Source organism: Nannospalax galili, unplaced genomic scaffold, assembly GCF_000622305.1.
Source record: "Nannospalax galili isolate Female #2095 unplaced genomic scaffold, S.galili_v1.0 scaffold410, whole genome shotgun sequence".
In the NCBI taxonomy this organism is placed as follows: Eukaryota; Metazoa; Chordata; class Mammalia; order Rodentia; family Spalacidae; genus Nannospalax; species Nannospalax galili.
Window position 1 is genome coordinate 283,352 of NW_008329143.1, and position 20,064 is coordinate 303,415.

The 20,064-nt window shown below is 51.4% G+C and overlaps 1 protein-coding gene across 2 annotated transcripts in view; it reads right to left on the bottom strand.

Annotated features, from left to right (window-relative positions):
• Positions 1–1,739: 1,739 nt before the first annotated feature.
• Wwp2 (WW domain containing E3 ubiquitin protein ligase 2) overlaps positions 1,740–20,064 on the bottom strand; it is a 149,072-nt gene continuing 130,747 nt past the window's right edge. For both annotated transcript variants that reach the window (XM_008833710.3, XM_029563775.1), the window contains 14 exons: positions 15,484–15,538; positions 12,391–12,472; positions 11,675–11,803; positions 11,156–11,231; positions 10,718–10,789; positions 10,442–10,530; positions 8,361–8,520; positions 6,979–7,112; positions 6,557–6,697; positions 5,771–5,891; positions 5,179–5,283; positions 3,999–4,095; positions 3,764–3,836; positions 1,740–3,304 (listed from right to left, as the gene is read on the bottom strand). In XM_008833710.3, coding sequence (XP_008831932.1) covers positions 3,205–3,304; positions 3,764–3,836; positions 3,999–4,095; positions 5,179–5,283; positions 5,771–5,891; positions 6,557–6,697; positions 6,979–7,112; positions 8,361–8,520; positions 10,442–10,530; positions 10,718–10,789; positions 11,156–11,231; positions 11,675–11,803; positions 12,391–12,472; positions 15,484–15,538 — 1,434 coding nt within the window. In that variant the 3' untranslated portion in view covers positions 1,740–3,204. The remainder of the gene's footprint in view (positions 3,305–3,763; positions 3,837–3,998; positions 4,096–5,178; positions 5,284–5,770; positions 5,892–6,556; positions 6,698–6,978; positions 7,113–8,360; positions 8,521–10,441; positions 10,531–10,717; positions 10,790–11,155; positions 11,232–11,674; positions 11,804–12,390; positions 12,473–15,483; positions 15,539–20,064) is intronic.

The following is a 20,064-nucleotide window of genomic DNA, read 5'->3' on the forward strand; positions in this document are numbered from 1 at the left end:
GGACAGCACTCAAATGTACATACCCATACACAGACATATATACGCAATTAAAAATAAAATAAACCTTAATGCCCCCTCCCCTCCAAAAAGCATTCTTTTACATGGAAGCATGCTGATCTGGGTTTTTCTACAAAATATAAGCCCCGCTCTCTAGGACGATGGTAGAGCAGTAACTGCATGTTCCAAATCCAGATAGGGACCATCTCTGACCACCTTGTGTGGCACTGGGGGCCACTGGGACTCTGGGTACCAAAGGCAGAGAGATCTTGAACTTTACTCCAAAATAATGTAATTCAAGTCTTTGAGTAATTTTATCAGGGTGAGGTCTTCCTGCCAGTCTAGTTTGTTTTACTTACTTACTGCTTTAATTTACTTTATAAAAATTTTTTTTTTGGTCTTTTTGAGACAGGGTCTCCCTGTAGCCTCAGCTGGCCTGGAACTCACTATGTAGACCAAGCTGGCCTTGAACTCGCCTGCTTCTGCGTCTCAAGTGCTGGGATTAAAGGTGTGTGCCACCATGCCCAGCTTATTTATTATTTTTATTTTATGTGTATGAGTGTATCACCTGCATGTGTGTAAGTGCACCTGTGTCGGGTCGTGCAATGCCCTCAGAGGTCAGAAGAGGGCACTGGATCCCCTGGAACTGGAGTTATGGACAGTTGTTAACTGCCATATGGGTACAGGGAATCAAACCCGGGTCCTCTATAAGAGCAGTCAGTGCTCTTAACTGCTGAGCCATCTCTCTAGCCCCTTTTAGTATGTTTTAAGACTACATCATCCGCTATCTGCACACGTACATAAAACCGTCTGGAAGCTAACCCTGAATAGTGTTTAAGCCTGGAAACAAGAGTGGGGAGCAGTGTCCACTGTAGCGAGTCTTACATTTACTGTGAAACTTTTGTATCCCAGATGGACTTTCTTCAGTAATTTTATCAAGGTACGGTGTTTTCCCATCAAGTGAAAAGAGGCATATGGCTTGGCTTTGTATGCTCAGCAAGCACAAAGTCCTGTGCTTAAGTCCCAGCATCAAGAAATAAAATGAGAAGGCTCTGGAACTAAGGGGGGTGAACTGAGTCAATGAACTGCAGGGAGCAAGCGTGCTCCAGATATTTCTGCCTCTGCCATCGGGTAGGGACAGAACATGCAGTCATTTCAGTGTTAAATGCATCAAGCATCATTAGAGTGGTCGTCTAGCCCACACTTCTCTTTTTTGAGGCAAGGTCTTTCTATGTAGCCTAGGCTTGCTTCCAACTTGCAGCAATCCTCCTGCCTCAGCCTCCTGAGTACTGGGATTAGAGGAATGCACCACCACACCCTGCTCCACCTTTGAAGCCTATTTGTCAAAATAACTGACTAGCAACTCAGGGTGTGACCCTGAGCTCAAGGAGTCCCTGGCTGGTCCTGGATGCCTGCAACCTCAGCATTTCCTGAATGAATGACAGTCTGCCCTCCTGCCTCCTGTCTTTCGTAGCCCACCCAACTTGCAGGTCTTCTCCTGCTCCAAAAGGCGCACTGCTGCCGAGGGTAAAACGAAGCCCTGAGGCAGGCCAGGCTGACGCCAGTGGTCCCTGGAGGAGGACTTGCTACCGCCCTGTAAGTCAGGCTACCTTGGTCACTGGCCCCAGCACTTCTCAAAGGCAACATGGCTGGTGCATTGCATTCTGCCTGGGCCTGGAGGGTACAGAAGGCCTGAGGGGCCCGAGAGAGTGTATGCAGACAGCCACACTGACACCACCCACGGCTGCTGATTGTTTATTGCACAAGAAATTGGCAATACCGAGGCATGGGGCAAGCATTACACAACAATCCAGCTACCAACTCGGTGCTAGCTAGCGCAGGCCATTCCATACTGACACTTCAGTTACACACAGGTATGCACACACACGCACAGACACACATGAACACCTGTGAGCCCTATGCTTCCAGACCTTGCTGGCAGCTGGCATCCCCTTGGTGTTAGAGTTCTGGGAGCCTGGAGGAGAGGGAGTGCCATTTCACCACTCTGGTACCCCAGAGGGGCCTGTACACATGGAAGATTCCAATCCACAGCAGAATCTCTGCAGGGAAGGCTGTCAGGAGCCCTGTAAAACCAGCCTCTGTGCTGGTTTTCTGCAGTGTCACTTCTCACATGCTGATGAAGCTTTGTGTCTGCAACACAAACTCTCTCAGCTGGCCACGAGGCACTCCTTTCTAAGTGGGGACCAACTGGCCATGGGGCGCTCAGAGGCTGTCGGGGAGGGGCAGTTGCATCCACCTGGCCCTCACTGGCAGCTACCTTGCTTGGTGACTGTATCTAGCAACCGGATCTTGTCAATGAGAGGTTTGAGGGTGTCAGAGGTGCACCAAGCCACACCTGGCCTCTGAGCGGAGCCAGAACTGAGAAGCAGGTTCCCAGGAGGGGCAGATGTCTGAGAAACTATAAGATCAGTGTGGCCCCAGAATGCCTGAGGCAGCAGCTCCTTGACAAAAGGAAACAGCAGCACACCAGAAACAAAACAGAAAGCAACCCCACACACAGACACTTCAAGTTTATGTAAAAGGACAAAGTCTGGGGGTCTGTGGTTCCCCTCCCACTGACACACAGTGATGGCATGTTCAACCTTCTGTTTGTAGAAAGGGATGAGCTGGTGGCACCACATCCCTTGCTGCTCAGCCTTCTTGGCTGCAGCTTGCCAGGAAGAGGCAAAGCTGGCTTTGATGCGTTGCTCCCTCAGACCTGTGTTCCACACAAACCCCACACAAGTTCTGTGTAAGTGGAACCTCCTTTGCTGGCAGAGACTCTGGGCTTTCTTGATCTAGTCAACAAACCCATAGTGCCTAGCTCCTCACCTAACACGTAAGGCCCAGCTTCTGTGGCAGCCCTTTGGGGCGGGGGCAGGTTCCCTCACACATTCACGCACACCCAGGTTTGGTCCTAGTGGAGGGAGCACTTCTGCAGAGAGGGGTGGCCCTCTGCAACAGGTAATGGATGGGGCCAAAGGTGACTGGGGGCTTTATTCCGGACTGCCACCATCAGGTAGAAGAGAGGGGGCCATAGGGCCTCTTGGGGTCAGACTCTTCGGTCACCAGCATGATGAAAGTGTGGTCCCATGCAGGGCCAACGTCCAAGGGGGCCTCCTGAGGGCTGTGCAGCCAGTGGCCTCTCAGGCAGGGAGGACTCAGGACTACACATGTGTGCTGGGGGGCATGGAGGGGCAGCCTTGGCTACTCCTGTCCAAAGCCCTCTGTCTCCTCGATGGCATACAGCAGCTTCTCTTTCAGCTGTTCGTAGCTCTTGTAGGGTGGGAGATCCAGACGGTTGAAACTGCCAAGAAGGGAGAGGAGTATGCGTATCTGAGCCCAGGGCTCCAACAGTCCTGCCCTGGCCTGCTGCAGGAGGCGCCATAGAGCCCACCCTCAGCTGAGGCTCCCACAAACTGGCAGCTGGGCTGCTAGACACTGTCTTAGGCCTCAGCTTCAGGTCCTGGACTCTCAGGGAATCAGCACAGAGATGAACATTGCGAAAATGGGAGTCAACGGGCACCTGGGGCAGTAGCCCTTCGCTGTTGGAGCTCAAGTGCTTCCATGTATATGTAATAGGGTAAGTCCATGGCCTCAGGCAGAAGTGGACGTGTCACAGCCCTGCCTCCCCAACCCAGAACCCCTGGGCCATGGGAAGGTTGCCAGAGTCTTGGAGTTGAGGCCTAAAGCTATTCTGTGAGCTGGACCGTGAGAAGCCTGTCCATTAGGTTTCATCACATGCCACCCAAACAGGTATGCTTACCATGTGTGGCTTCGGGGCAGCCATGTTTCCTTGCCAACCTTGTCAATGCAGAATTTCTGAGGTCCGTTGCTCCCTGCCAGTCAAGGCAAAGTGCACCTTGTGTCAACAGAAACGGCTTTCCCCAAAGCAGGACCCTCTGGCTCCACCCGCACGACCCTGCTCCCCAACTTTCAGGAAGGTGTACAGTCCCTGGCCTCCCTTTCAGGCTGTCCTCACCCCAGCCGAGCAAACGTACCGATGAGTTCAGCAAATCCCCCAACAGGCAGGCGGCAGGTTCCCGTGACAAACTGCAGCAACCGGATCCTCTTCTCATTGTCCATCTCCTTCACCACCTGCAACTCCACAGGTCAAGCAGTCAAGGAAATGCCCTTAGCCGAGCACTTCACCTTAGCATGTGACTCTCCAGGCCAGGCGGGCCACAATGGGCAGAGGAGACCAACGCTAATCAGGGAAGCTTCCAAGATGCTATCTCTGAAAGGATGAACTTGTAGAACATTCCCACAGGAGACCATGGGATGCCTCTTCATCTCAGAGTCAGCTTGTGCTGGGTACTCTCTTCCCATTCAAGTTCCGCTTTTAAAAACATACTCAGAAGCTAGACATGGTGGCACAATCTTTAATTCCAGTACTCAGGAGGAAGAGGCAGACAGATCACTATGAGATCGAGGCTAGCCTGGTCTACATAGTGAATTCCAGGCCAGCTGGGGCTACAGGGAGACCCTGTCTCAAAAAACAAAACAGAACAGAACAGAACAGAACAAAACAAAACAAACAAAACCACATACTGAAGGTAGGAGTAGCTGTTTAGTAGACACAAGGCTTCTTCTGGGGAAGACAAAATGTTCTGAAAATATATACAGCTGTATAGCCTGCTAGAAGGCACTGAATTGGACACCCCAAAATATTTACAATGATGAACTGCATGCAATGTAAATTTCACCTCCGTAAAACTTCACAAATACACACATAAGAGATCTATTTTTATTCTTCTTCCATGCATGCTGTACTTCAAAACAGCTATAAACCCATATATATAAAGAAACCAGGTCATTCAATCCAGGATAGTCAGTTCACTACATTTTTCTAGAAACACGTGCCTTCCTTTCTTACCTCATCTGACTGGAGGAAACCACACAACCAACAGCAGCTGGACTTCCTGCCTGCGGCGGCCCTCTACCTCCCAGCTCCCACCAGCCAGCCTCACACTGACCACTGACAACTTCTGTCACACAGGCTGACCACAGTCTAGCCACAACAACCTCCATCCTGCCTAGAGTTGTGTTTACCCTTGACTTCTGCAAGCAGGGGAAGTGAGAGGTGTGTCAAAGACAAAGGGTCTTTGAGCCAGGGATCTAGCTAGGTCCTTGTTGAAACCATTGCCTCCAGCCCTCGGGGGGACGGGACCCAGGACGCACCTGCCAGAACCACTGGATCTGCTTGCTGTTCTTAGTGTAGTGTCTGTAGATGGTATTCTTCTGCCAGTCACTCATGTCTATTTCCTGCATGCCACACAGCATCAGCTGTAGGAGGGACAACCAGCAAGCCTGTGTCAGCAACCTGCACCACCCCTCGATATGGCAGGGCCTGGGACCCACATGGTGCCGTCCCCTCTCACCAGTAGATGAGACCCAAACATCCCCCACCTGCTACTTTTCCTAGCACTTTTTTTTGGTCTTTTTGAGTCAGGGCCTCCCTGCAGCCCCAGCTGGCTGGGAATTTGCTATGTAGACCAGGCTGGCCTCGAACTCACAGAGATCCAACTGCCTCTGCCTCCGAAGTGCTAGGATTAAAGGCGAGCGTCACCACACCTGGCTTTTTCCCAGTGCTTTGAATGCTATGGGTAACACAAGCCCTGCTCTCTAAGCACAGTACCCAGGAAAGGAATGACTGAGAGCCCAGGTGACACTACCACCTTGCTGTCTCCAACTTGCTCAAGTGTGGGGTCTGATGGGTGAGTTTCTGTGGGTGCATATGGCTCTTGGGGTCTCTACAACTTTCAACACTCACCTCCAGCTCCTTCTCGTCGAAATAGCGCAACCACTCCAGAGGGGCCACTTCGTTGAAGCCATCCAGAAAGGCTTTGGTCTGCTCTTCCACACCTCGTGTGAACCGCCAATCAGTCAGCAGCCTAAAACCAAAGACCAGCCACTGATGGACCCCAGACTGTCCTGCTTGGTGTGCTCCTGGCCTGCCCACGTGGCTGCTAGGTATGGTGGCAGCAAATTCACTGAGAGCTGCCTCTGGGCACAACTGGGCCAGTGAGCTCAAGGCCCCAGAGCACAGCCTTGGAAATGTCAGTGACTCTGAGGTAACCCCGACCTCCACACTAACTCCCTCCTCTCATCCCTCCACCATTACTGAACCTCTGACATGCACAAGTGTGGGTTCGGTGGACTAGACTAAGAAGCCCAAAGAAGGCATGAGGGGAGCTTTGCACACCAGCCCCCATGAGTCAGCAAACTGAAGAGCATTGGACACACATCCTCGGGTCAGGAGAAATGGCAACATCTAAGCTTTATAAAGAAGTTCCCAGCAGCTGAGAAGTCTCTCACATACAAACGGAGGGACCAACTGCTGGTAAGAAGGGCCCTCATGAGGCTCCAGTTCTCAAAGCTCACATCAACATGTGACTAGCCAGGCAGATGAACCCAGAGGGTTCTTGCAATCTGTGATGACTATGGACCCATATGGGGGTCTAGTTCTTTAAAGGCACCCAGAGTCAGGAGTGGGAACCCTTTCTCTGTCACGTGCCTCCCTCTCCCCTCCTCAACACCCCCAAGGCCCGAGACTCACATGATGTACTCTTCCTTGTTCTCCTCCGTGACTCGGATGCTCTCGCCACCCTCCTTCAGCTCATGGGTTGTCACCTTGCCCAGGATCTCCATGTCCTGGATGAAGAACAGCTCCAGACCACACTCTTCTAGATTGTTCTCTCTGGGACACAAGAGGCCAAGGGGGAAGATGTCCATCTTATTAAAGCACCCACCAGGAACCAAGGACTCACAGAGAGCCCAGAATCCTGACCAGTGGCTCAGCATACTTCCGAAAGAAATCTAGAACTGTCTGAAGGGGCCCTAAGAGCCACTCACCTCACAGGCCTTGGAGAGCCTAGGAAAGCACTTGGGGGGCCTCTCCGGTAGGGGAAATCAAGGTTGGGGGTGCCAACTGGCCAATCAGAACCCTGTTCCCTCAGCACAGGGCAAGCCAGGACTCACTTGATCCAGACAATGGAGTTGTAGAACTCAGGGTCAATGGACTCCAGGTCTTTCAGCGTTGGTCTTTTGTTGAGCATCCGCTTGTAGAAAGGGAGGGTGAAGCCTGTGTCGATGAACTTCCCATGGTACAGGGCCTGTGCAAGGAAGAAACACGGTAAAGAGGTCTGGCCTCCCTAGGACAGAGCCTGAAGCTGACAGAGAAGTGCTTCAAAGGCTGCCACTACCACCAACCTTCCTGAGAGGACTCAGCAGCCAGCTGCCCGGGGGGGTGGGGGGGGACGGGACTGGGAAATAAGCACCTCTGTTCTGACACAGACATAGGGACAGACTCATCCCACCCCGAAGACCACAGGGACAGGGAAGGCAGGTCCACTCCCCACCCAGCACACTGGCCAGACTGCTCCCCATCTAGGAGAGGCCTGCCCCACATTCCCAGGGAAAACTTGCTCACAACAGTTCCGAACAAGGTGGCAGCCCTGACTCACTGGCACTCTGAGCAGGTGGCACAGGCAGCCAAAAATAATGCAGACACTGAGGCTGGTGAGAGCTGGTGGCCAGCGGTGAGTAATAGTCTAGAGTTTTGCTGGTCTGTCCTTGTCGGCTGCTGGGCCAGGCAGGGCTCTACACCCAGGAAGAATGTGTCCACTTCCGCCAGAGCCCTTGCCAGCCCCTTGGTCAGGAATTTCCAGATGATGGACGGATCGTATTTAGTGACAGACTTTCACCCTACCCACCACGGCAGAGCCACAGCCCCTACAGGATCCCCTGCTCAATGTGGGTCACCACAGGGGACATGGTATGACCCTTCTCCATGGCCACACTGGGCCTCTATTTCTAGAACACAGTGTCCAAGAGCCCCCCTAACCTTGCACCAGCCAGTTCTCTACAGCTCTGATCAAAGCCATGGTGATTCCTAATTCCCTTCCAGAAGGCACAGTCAGTGTCTCAGTCACACATTCCTGAATGTTCCCTCCCATCTGTGGCTCATGACAGAGACAGGCACAGGTGTGCAATTAGGATTTCACATCCCAGCCACATCCCAAAGGCACCCACAGACTCAGGTGAAGTCCCTGGACTTCTGATACCATCAACACAAGAAACCCTCGGAGAGTCCCAGTGGTTGCTGAGAAAGCTCTGGCCTCTGCAGAACCAGCTCTAGCTTTTGGAATTTACAGGGTAAGAGTTCTGTGAGGAAGAGGACAGAGTCACACAGACTCCCAGACAAGGGCAGAGCAGAACTCTGGACCATGGAGTCTGCTGCTCAGGCCAGTGCTACCTCCTGTTGCCCAGGGCCAACTTCTCAGGGGCTGCCCTTCCCAGAGGAACAACAGGAAGGGAGGAGGGAAGCACCCTCAGGGCTAGGGGACCCCCAGGCCCCTTACCATGGCGATGAATCTGCCAATAAAGCGAAAGTAGGTGAGGTGGTCGGGGTTGATGGAGGAGGCTGGGTTGATCTGGAGGCAGTAATTATTCTTCCCGGCATATTCAAATAAACAGTACATAGGGTTGAGCACCTCGTGGGACAGGAGGAAAAACCACTCTCTGTGAGGGAAGAGAGGACAGTACAATGGAGCCCTACGCACACCTGCACAGTGGCGGGGCTCTGCCACTTTGGCCCCATTTGGAGACACGTGTCCTAGGAGGTCAGTGAGCCAGTCTGGCCCAGATCTGGGGTGAAGCAGGAAAACAACACTTGAGGGTGATCTCAGGAAAACCCGTGTGAGTGCCTGTCAGCTCCCAGGGGTGCTTTCCAGGACTTTACATCACAATATCCAGAGCTTCTGGTGGCCAAGGGCTCCTTACAGCCCCAGCCACTATGCACCACTATGTGGGCTACCTACTGTCAAAGGTACTATGGTAGCACATCACAGACTTACACATTGATTACAATGTTTCTGCTCTATGACAGCAGCCCTCCTGCTTCCATCCCACCTGGGTAGGCAGCGTAATGTGATGAATATATGGCAGCATGTCCCCAACCCCTCAACTTGTGATCACACACCTTGACCTTCATTCCTACTAGCTGCACCATAGGCACCTCACCTGCACATTGCCCTCCCCTCACCCCAAGGCCCAACACCATATCCTATCCCACACTCACATGCATTCATCTCAACCAACACCCACCCAATAGATGCCTTAGCATCTATCTGCACCCTAGGTGTAAGCCTCAAGCAAAATTCAGTGTCCTTTAGGCTTGAGCTAAACCGGCAGGGGGATTGTGCCAAGGGGGCCAGTCCCTGGCTGCTGGGCTGTTTGTGGCTGGGTAGACGGAGTCCTTCGATGCAGAGGGTGCCCCGGTATCCTGTCCGTGGTTCTACCCTGTGGTAGAACAGCATGACGTAACCTACCATAGGGTAAAACCACTGGCAGGACACAGAGAGAGACACACAGGGCGGAAGCCACACCAGAAGCCCACCAAGCACAGCCTGGAGAGGAGGTCACCACGGAAAAAAAAGAACAATCCATCCGGCAGGGCAGGGTCAACGCAGGAGGCAACGCCACCAGAAAACAGGACCAGAAGCAGGTAAGCCCAACACCAAGCAAGAAGACATCCCCCCACCATGAGGTCAGTGGGATGAAAGGTCACCATGGCCAAGGAGTTCCTCCTCTCAGCCAGGGCCCTCTGCCTGTCATCCAAGGCGGTGTTTCCCAAATAGCCTGCTGACTCTGTGGGGTGAGGGCAGCACAGTGCTCTGGGCTCTTTTTGTTGTTAGACCAGCTATTTTAGTTTTGTTGATCTGGTGTGTGTGACATGCACCAGGGATGGATCAGGGCTCCTTTGATCATGATAAGCTTAGCCACATCGGGTGTGCTTGGAGAAACCTGACTTGACCTGTGCTGGCTGCTTGGAAAAGAAAGGAGGCCTAGGAAGATTTTAAAGGATACCCAGACCCCAATATTCAGCTACTGCCCACTGATACAGCTGAACAGGTTGTTAAAAGCATAGAAAACAGTGACACGTAAACTGGCACAGAACCACATGATCTGTCACCTGCCCAGAGCAGGTAACATGACCTAGTAACCAAAGGGCTGACACCTGACCCTGCTCCAGGGCCCATGGATACAGGTCAGAGAGACCAAGTTGTTTTCTGGGCTTTTTGGTCTCAAGTAACCAAGGCTGGCCTTGAACTTACTACGAAGCCAAGGACATCCCTGAACTTCTGATCTTCTTGCCCCTACTTCCTGAGTGCTGGGATTATAGGTCTGAGCTACCCTGCTTGATGTGTGCAGTCCTGGGGATCAAACCCAGGGCCTAGTGCACGCTAGGCCAGAATTCTAAGAACTGAGTACATCTCCAGCCCAAGAGGTTAAGTGTCTAGACAGTTACCCTGTGCCCTTCCTAGAAATTGCAGGGGAACTCAGGGGCTGAAGGGCAGCATGAAGGAGGCAGCTTTCTGGTCATGGGCCCTGAGGCTGGGGACGTGGGGCACAGCATAGCCCCCTGGGCACCCTGGCTTACCTGGCGATGCCACCGTAGTCCAGGCCCTCCTCACCACGCATGATGATGTAGAGCCGGCGGCGCAGGTCGTATGGTTTCATGTTCATGATCTGGGGAGACAGGGCGTCTGGGCAGCCTGCCCCTGACCCCAGCACAGTGGGCAGGGGTATAGGAAGAGGAGGCTCTAAGGTCTATTGTCCAGAAGCTATGGTCGCTAAGGCCCATGCCACAAGACGGGATTGGGTGGTGGTAGGAAGCCTGTTTTCCCAGCATACTGCACCATGAATATTCTCTAACCTGTTGGAAAGAATCCTCAAAGAGGGTCTGCCTGGAAACGCTGATCTTCACATGGCTGGGAAGGGCATTTGACTGAAAAGAAAAGGAAAACTCTCAAACTGGGGCCTCCCAAGGGAGTCCACTCAATGTCTTTAGAGACAACCAGCCTGGGGTGCAACAAGCATCTGCACCCACCTACGACACACACACCCATCCCAAGACCTGTGCAGGGCTGATAACATTCAACAGTCCCAAGCCGGGCATGGTGGCACATGCCTGTGATCCCAGCACTTGGGAGGCAGAAGCAGGCAGATCTCTGAGTTTGAGGCCAACCTGGTCTACATAGTGAATTCCAGGACGGCTGGGGCTACAGGGAGACCCTGTCTCAAAAAATAAATAAATAAATAAAATAAAAATTCAACAGTCCCATCCCATGGGAGCCCCCAAACCAGAACTCACATGGCAGAGGAAACGGAACTGGTGATACTTCCATCGAAAACTTCGGTCGTAGGCACCAGGGGAGCCTTGTTTCGTCCTGCCAAGAGCAAAAGATGTGCTGGAATTTGATTTCTCAAAAAAAAAAAAAAAAAAAAAAAAAAAAAAAAAAAAAAGAAAGAAAGAAAGAAAGAAAGAAAGAAAGAAAGAAAGAAAGAAAGAAAGAAAGAAAGAAAGAAAAGGAGCAGCCTGTGTTACCCCAGGGAAAGCTGATGCTTCGTGAGTTTACAGAGGGGTAAAGTAAGGCAGAGAGGAGAGGAAGCAACTTCCACTAAGAGTGACAGACACGCAGGGACAAGCATCGAGGGCTGCTCTGGGGAAGTGGCATGGTCCCCTACTCCCCATCACTTTTTGTGACATCCATACACGTCACTAGAGGGAGGTGGGCAGCAGGACACACCCACACACAGACCTGCTCCTCCCCAGCCAGCTGAACAGGAGGGACTTGGCTGTGCTGGGCAACAATGCCCAGAAGATTCTTACCCTGACTCGAACCCTGGGCGAGGATCCTTAAAGGTGGTGGTGCGGGTATTGTGGTCTACAAAGTACCTCACACCCTCGCTGGTATATTTCATCTCCCACCCTGGGGGCAGGGCTGGCTCCTGGATCATCCTGGAAATGCAGAGGGGGGTTATGTGCTGGTGTGTGCTTAGGAGGCTGGGGTCCCCAAAGTGACCCCTTGTCTCTGCTTTCGCCAGGCTCTGCAAAGCTCTCTGTGGGGATAGGAGGGGTTCTCCCCTGAGGATTTGCACCTACGGTGACCCAAGTCTCGAGGAGCCAGGTCATGAGCAAAAAGGAGTCATTTACTCTCTTGGGACTAAAATGCCAGGCCTGAGTGGTGACTAGCAATCCTGAGATACCAGGTGTTCCTGCCCTGCTTCTGGAGGGTGAGGGGTACCCTCAACCTTTGGTCAATCAAATTCTGAGCACCTGCACCATCAGTATAGTGGCTAGCTGCACTTGCCTGTGCTGCTCCCTGCCCCTGCATCCACAGGAAGGCTCCTGAAGAAACCACTCTGAGCCCCCAATAGGCTGATGTGTACTGAAACTCCTGGAGTACTTGTATGTGGTAAAGGTTCCCTAGTGTTAGTGTTCTGTGGCAAATACAAAGGCCACTTTTTTTTGTATTTGGTTAAAGCTGGAGCTGTTCAGAAGCCCCCTCCTCCTTGCCCCATACTGTCCCCAGCTGGATTCCTCACCCCTGGGTCCGAGGGTCCTCCCACTGGGTAGTGCGTGTGTTGTGGTTCACGTAATACACCCGGCCGTTGTCCTGCCTCTTCTCTGCCACAGGAGAAGAAAGGAGTGCAGTCAGATCCAAGCAGCCTGTCCCTCGGCCCTCACCGCCTCTGTGCAGGGTCATACTTTCTGCTCCCATGGCCAACCTGTTAGAAAGGTTCCAGGGCCAGAGCCTAACCCACTCACACGTGTTTTTGGGAAAAAGGGCAAATAGCCTTTCCTTGCTGTGGGGCAGAGGAGAGGTACCCCCATTTCCAACTCCTTGGTTGCTTGGTCCGCCTGCCAGAAGGAAGGGTGGTGTAGCGGCACGGAGAGGGCAGGCCCGCTGAACCAGGTAGTAATTACATCCAACTGTGTGTAGCACAGACAGTCTTCCAGCCTCCTCTCAGCCTCAGAGGGTAGGACAGTCCAGGTGACTGGGAGGAAACCAGGGGCAAGGCTCCAAGCTCCAACAGGGCCACCTTTCTCCCGAAGTTTCTGAGCCTCAAAGCTGTTTCTATCCTGGCAACAAGCAAGACTAATGGCCCTCACTCTTCCAATGGCATGGTGAAGTTAAAGAAATGATGATGATTAGTTCCAGAAGCTACAGGGAATCTAAAAACTGAACAGGGGGCAGAACTGGGGAGACTGCCCCCAACCCCTGCTCCCTTCTAGAATCATGCTGGGATAGTCCCCATATCCATCTGACTCTGCCTGACCACCTATCTATTACACAACTGAAGCTTTAGAAACACAGACCTGTCAACCACTCCTCAGTGAAGCTAAGACAATGGGAGAAAGGAAAGGAGCGGGCTGGAACCTTTACAGACCTACGGTCCCCAGCTAGTGTGTGTGTCTGACCTTGGGAAGCTGTCCCCCCCACACCCCAGGGTTTCTGAGGGATGAGCTGTTGGAGTCTAGGAGCCACTGTTGTGAAGTACATCCTCCATGCGGTTCAGCCAAGGCCAAAGCTAAGCAGGGAGAGCTGTCCAGTGGGTCTGAGGCCCTGGCTATCTTACCCGGTGCTACCATTGCTTAGAGGCCTATGCACCCACCGAGCAGCCTCTGATGCGTAGTTTTGTGGCCTGGGGACAAAGACAGGCCTTCAGTAGCACAGCAGACCCTGGTTTTAGGGTGAGATAGGCTCAGGAGCATTTGTCATATACCTGTGCCAGTACTGCACAGGAGCAGATGTGGCTCTAAACCCAAAGTGTCCCAACCCCCAGAACAGTCTGCAGGGACAGCCATGAGGTCTCTGGAGGAGCAGAGGGACTTGGGACCTAAGGTGAACAGAACACCAGCAGGTCCACCACTGGCTTCCCATTTGTTCTCACCATCCCTGGGGAGGTGGCCCTTGCTACAGACAACTGGGGTTGCCAACCCAGAGCTGCAACACTGACTGATAAGCTCCCCAGCCTTTTGTCAGAATGTTTTCTTTGAACTCTTGGACGTAAGCACTCCTTTGCCTCAGCCTCCACAGAGCTCCAACTACAGACGAGGGTCACCACGCCCAGCCTAGAGTGTTCTTTTTCTTTCTGACGGGGCATTACTGTTCGTGGCTTTTCTGATGCACAGACCCTGACCAGACTCCTGTGTGCCTACCGCACATGCTCAGCACCTGGGAGCCGTTGTCACATTTCCGCAGTCGCTCTTACTGGTGACCATCATTTAGCAAAACGGCTACTGAAAGAAATTCACTGCGCCACACATGACCTGCGTGTGCACTACCAGAAACAAACACAAGTCCCGGCTTGAGGTCACTGCTGCCAAGCAGCACTGCAGACCGTGGAGCCTGATGTGCTTTCCCTGCCTACATCAGGAGTTTTACCTTCAGTCTGACCCACCAATTCCTGAGATACTGACCTTACTAGGCCAGGGAGCCAAGCAAAGCAGCTGTGTGGAGAGGAATCCTCTAGCTGAACATCAGGAATCCATGGGTGTCTTATATATTAGGTTAGAGGGGCCTCCAGGCACCCTGGAATGCACTGGGAGGGAGCTGACTAAGTCATATTCACTAAGTCAACTCCCCAAGAGTTGGCAGAACCTCTTAAATTACTACCTGGGAACAACTGCATCTGCACAGAGAGGATCTAGCCCCAAAGGAGCACATCTGCAGAGATGTTCAGCGTCTGGCGGCACTGCTCCACCTCTGCAGAGGAGTGCACCCACCCAGTTAATACCATCTGTGAGCCCACCAAACCAGCAGTTACTGTCTCCTGCCGCCCTAACTGAGACATTAAAGCCAACATCTGCCGATTCCCATGAAAAACTGCTTCTTCCTTTGGGGCCAAGGACTCCTGCAGGATTGAACTAAATCCTGCCCAGCTCAGAAAACTGCAGAATGTTCTAGGTCTTGCTATCTCTAATGCCACCTTTCTGTACAGTATACCTTCCTAGAATAGCCACGAAGCCTGCAGTCTCTCCCAAGTCATGGATGTCTGTCCCTTAATGGATGCCTGTGCCTTAACTCTTGGCAAACCACAGCAAGGACCTGGAATAGGTGAGAGGCAGCTACTGATGACAAGAGGGACCCAGCCCTGGCAACTAATTAAAAGTGCTATTCTCGCAGGATCAACACCCGGGGAACAACTCTGCTTTCCCATGGCCTCCTTCACAGTGGAGTTACAAACCAAAGTGGCCGCCACTAATTAAAATTAGGCTGAAGTTCTTCAATGCCTCCACTGCAAAGAAAGATCTGTTAACATGGCTCCTTCCAAGTAGAGCCAGAGACTCAAAGAAATCCGCATGGGCATCAGATAGGGCAAAAAATCTTAGTGACACAACAGATTCCTGAGCACCACCATGAATGAAACTCAGGTCACAAACCCAACAGTTGCTTGGGGACATCTCTCTTGGGGTCAGACTCCTTTGTGCCAGGTGACTGTGCCAGGAGAGTCCAATCACTCCCCCACCTGGCAGGATCGATCTCTGTCATTCCTCTGGCTGGGCATCCCCAGTGAGTATGTTGGGGGTAAGAAAAGTGAGAAGTAGAGAGATAGGAGTGCAGAGGGAGAGTGTGGGAGATGGAGACAGAAGGGTGTGACTGTCACCCAGAAGGACAAGAACTCAGTACTTACCCCAACCAGGAGGGAGGGGGCCCAGGGGATCATGGTCAGTCGAAGCGCTCGAAGACTAAACACAAGAAACAGTAGAACACAGAAGTTTAAAAGCCACTAGTTAAAAACAAACTGATCAAAAAAAGCAAAATGCCAACAACTTACTTCCACATTTAAGGGCTTGGTAGAGGGTGCAGCGAGGCCTTAGATGGCATCTGTTCCTCTCATTCTTTGTTTAAGAAAAATCAAAAAAGAACTCTTCGCAGAACCCAAATGAGTTTGGGACAGGATGGAGCATGGGGGAGTTAGCGGTGCACCAACAGTGGGCCACGGCGCTGGGCAAGAGCCTGGCCTGGGCATGGCAGGAGGACTCAGGAGCATGCTGCCCAGCCAGCTCACTGCCAGCCTCTGCTCAGCTCCTGCTCCCAGCAGCCAAGGCAACTGAAATCCCCACCACCTCCAACTTTCTCCAAGAACCACACACGGGAGGGGAAAAAATACCGCAGGCCTTTCCAATGAAATCATTCCCACAAGCCTTGCCCACGCCCAGGGTTTCCTGGTTGGGGCCTGGCCCTCCTCCCTACCACCTATCCTCCTTCCCCCTCCCTCTAGGCTGTGCAACATCCACCCAGACTGAGGGCACATTCATGCCCAAGCCCCTCACCTCCCCCAGGAATGTTTTCCTTCCCCTTCACAAAGCACCTTTCTTCTCCCCCTGCCTGAACCTGAAGTTGCTCAGTGTTCAGCGTTTGCCTGTCTGGGAAGGTGGGGCTGGGGCTGGGGCCGGGGTGGGAGAGAAGGGGGAAGGGGCTCCAGGACTTCAGGGTCACTGTTTACATTAGCGCCTGCTCAGCCTAATTCTGCATCGAGGTCCCAGGGGAAGGGCTGCAGCAGTAGATGGAGAAGTCTCATATCCTTTGGGAAAGGGGGGTGAGCGCTGTCAAAAACTTTTCATAGTTAAATAAAACAAGTATTGTTTCTCTCTCTCCCTCTCTCTCTCTCTCTCTCTCTCTCTCTCTCTCTCTCTCTCTCTCTCTCTCTCTCTGAAGCATTTTTATTTCACTTACTAAAATTTAATCATCAAATTAGGGGGTCAAGTTCTAAACGCAAACTTTCAGCTGAAAGCCTGGCTGGCCCCGTTGGGCCTGAAGGAGCCACACACAGGGGCAGAATGAATGGGTCTCAGTCTCAGCTTGAGCAAACACTGGTGGAGCTCCACTGCCAACGAACCCCCTCCACATCCCTCCCTCCACCCCCAACTGAAAGGACAGGGAAACTTTCTTTCCAAGGTGGTAACACAGACTCCTCTTCCAAGTAAGTTCCAATAGACATTTGTCTTGAAAGCACAGGTTCCTTGATGGATTAGGACCCCTTTCAGTGGAAAGCCTCCTGCCACAGGCATGAACAAAAGCGCACAAAGCAGAGGAAAGGCTGGCCTTGGTTTGGGGGCCGTTACTGCCGACTCCAAGGCACTTCAGATCTGCATTCAGACTGAAAATCTCCCCAGTTCTCGGGGGTCATTTGGGTATGTGTTTGATTGTTGGAAGGGTAGGGGGTGGCGTTTTGCAGCTTCTTGGAACATTCTACCAACTCTGTTTTGTAGTTAAGACTTGAGAACAGTCTCCATAAAAATGCTCAGCAACAGGAGTTAAGGAACAAATGGGAAAATGCACCTATCCATCAGATAACAGAGTCAAACAGAACATAGCGGGGAAGTACTGAGCAACAGCGATGGCTTTGCAAAAGGTGGCAGTGCTGGGTATCTGCACTCAGGAGGCAGAAGCAGGCATACCTCTGTGAGATCAAAGCCAGCCTGGTCTACATAGTGAGTTCCAAGTCAGCCAGGGTGGCAAAAGAGAAAGGAAGGAGAGAGGGACGGAGGGAGGGAGGGAGGGAGGGAGGGAGGGACGGAGGCAGGTTAGTTAAAAGAGGAGGCAACTGGCACTAAGTGCTGCTTCAGGCTCTTTGGACCATGTAGATTATGTAATAAAGTGTCCTGGACTCCAAGGGGAGATCAGCTACCAAGTGGCTTCTCCCATCTTGTACTTAACTCCATGAATCAACAGACCAAAAGGTCTTTACTGACATCATAGGCCTAGGAACAAAAATATTTATCAGCCTCTTTTCTTGAAAGGAAGTCTTACTATATAATTCAGATTGGCTTCAAACTCCTGAGTTCAAGCTACCTTTTGCCTCAGTTTCTCAAAAAGCTGTGACTACAGGCATGCAGCACTATAGCTGGCTAACAAACCCTTTTCTTAACCCTTGCCATTTTTTGCTTTGTTTTTTATAAGTCAAACTTCCTATGATGCTGGCTTTCTTTCATTACAATAGGTCTTTATTTCATGTCCTTGGTGCCCTCCAATTCTCACTGTATCACAACTCTACTCACCCCACCCTCTGTCTAGACGTCAAAGGATAGAGAAGAAAAGGCAGATTAGAGAGAGACACTGCTGAACACATGAACACAAGTAACTCATGTATTCAGAATCAATGAACACCACTGGTTATGATTTTACTGATTATAGTTAAAGCGGTATTGGATATTTCTTCCCTAAAGTGCGTTTTAAAGAAACATTCTTTATTTTTATTTTCTGTGTATGAGTGTTTAGCCTGCATGTATGTGCATGTGATGCCCATGGAGGCCAGAGGAGGGCATCAGGTCCCCCCTGGAACTGGCGTTATAGATGGTTGTTAGCTTCCATGTGGGTGCTAGGAACTCAACCCAGGTCCTCTGGAAGAGCAGCCAATGTTCTTCAACATTAAGCCATTTTTCCAGCCCTCCTAAAATACATTTTATAAAAGTAAGAAAAGAAAATACAGAAGCCAAGAAAAAAATCACAAATCAAAGCTTCCCATCAGGACCAGAAAACCAAAACCAATCCCTATGCCTTCCATAGACAACTAACTGCTCCTTCTCTGCAACACACTTCCCCTGAAATGAGGGATCCCAATGTGTCAGAAGGAGCAGAGCTGGAAAAGCATACAGACAGGATAAGGGGACAGAAGAGAGAGCTTGGAGGTGCAGTAACTCCAAGAAACAAGGCAGCATCCTTCACAAACAGGAACAACACAAGCATGTGCTGCTGAACCACTTTCCTGGGTCATGTTACTGGGGTGGGAGATCTAGGGTACAGGTCACAAGCTAGAGAGAATTCAGGTGAGTTCAAGTCTCTCTGGGATTAAGCACAACTTCCCAGAAATATTTTAAGACACGAACTCAGAAATAAAGAATGTCAAGCAAACACAGCCAAGGGCAGGGAAGGTTCTGGGAAGGCTGGAAGCATTGCCAGAGCAGAAGGCAGGTATCACTGTTTTCGGGGTATATCTGATGGACTCAGAGCAAAACCCAGGTGCCTGAGAATTCGGTCCAAGGGTTCTCTGAGGGTAAGGATGGAGCCATCTATTTGTGGATAGTACAAGCTTAGTCCACACAATAGGAACAGAATGATCTGGGTTGGTCCTCAGACCAAGGCTTTCCCCTTTTATCATTAGGACAGGACAAAGGGGGAAATGAAGACAGAGGTACCACATAAACAGTAGGCTATGGGACGGGCGCTAGCACAACACACGAGCCCGACAGCGTCCTCAGTGGACTGCAGCAGGAACACAAACAGGCCAAAGGAAATGGCAAGGGTGAAACAAGCAAGAAAATACAGGAACGCTGGTCAAGAGCAACAAAGGCACCTTAGGAGTAAAGAAAGGAAAACACACCAGAAATATGGAGAACAGTAACCCAGAGAACACGAAAAGGTGAGCGTGGAGGCAGGCGGTGGGAAGGAATGGCGGGCCGGCAGCCCGGATTCCCTTGACTCCAATTTTGAACTATATTTCATGTTCTCTGAAGTGCAGAAAAGAACAAGGTCTCAGTTTAAGCCCAGCAAGGGGAGCGGGGAGGAGGAGGTGGAGGAGAGCTGCTAGTACAGTATCAGCTCTGAAGTCTTCCGAGTCAAACCCTGGGCCAAGGCCAAACCCCAAAATAACTGTATGAAAGCAAGCCTTCTTACTTGTAACCAGGACATGGCACCATAGCAAACAAGAGGGAAAACCAACTCCAAAGGGGGGTGGGGGGTGGGAGGTAACAGAGAGACATTGAAAGCAGACCAAAAAAAAGATCACCACCACATTTTTCAGTATGAGGCCTATTTCACAGAAATCAGGTAACCAACCCTCACCTCCTCGCAAAGCCCTCCCATGTCTCTGGATAAGCTGAGGAGGAAACCATTTTAGAGCACTCAGAGAGAGAAGCATTTTTGTATTTAAATCTGACTTCTGGGAAACCCTCCATGTCAAAGTTTTACCCTGTGGGCTTGGGATGACGTTGCTAAGATGAGAGAGGCAGGCAAGAAGGAAAACTCCAGAAGAATCACGCAGAAGTAAATACCACAAACTTCCAATCCTCTCTTCAGACACCAAGCATCCTATGTAGTCAACATACACCAAGCACTTGAAGCATGGTCAAAAAGATTCCTTTCATGGATTAAAAAAAATTATTAGAGAAGTTAGATAATTAGGGAGATAAAACCATGTGAAACTCTTAAGTCTGTCCTTGCCTCTAAGTCAAAGGGCAGGCTGTTAAAAGATGCTGTAGGCCTTCCTGGA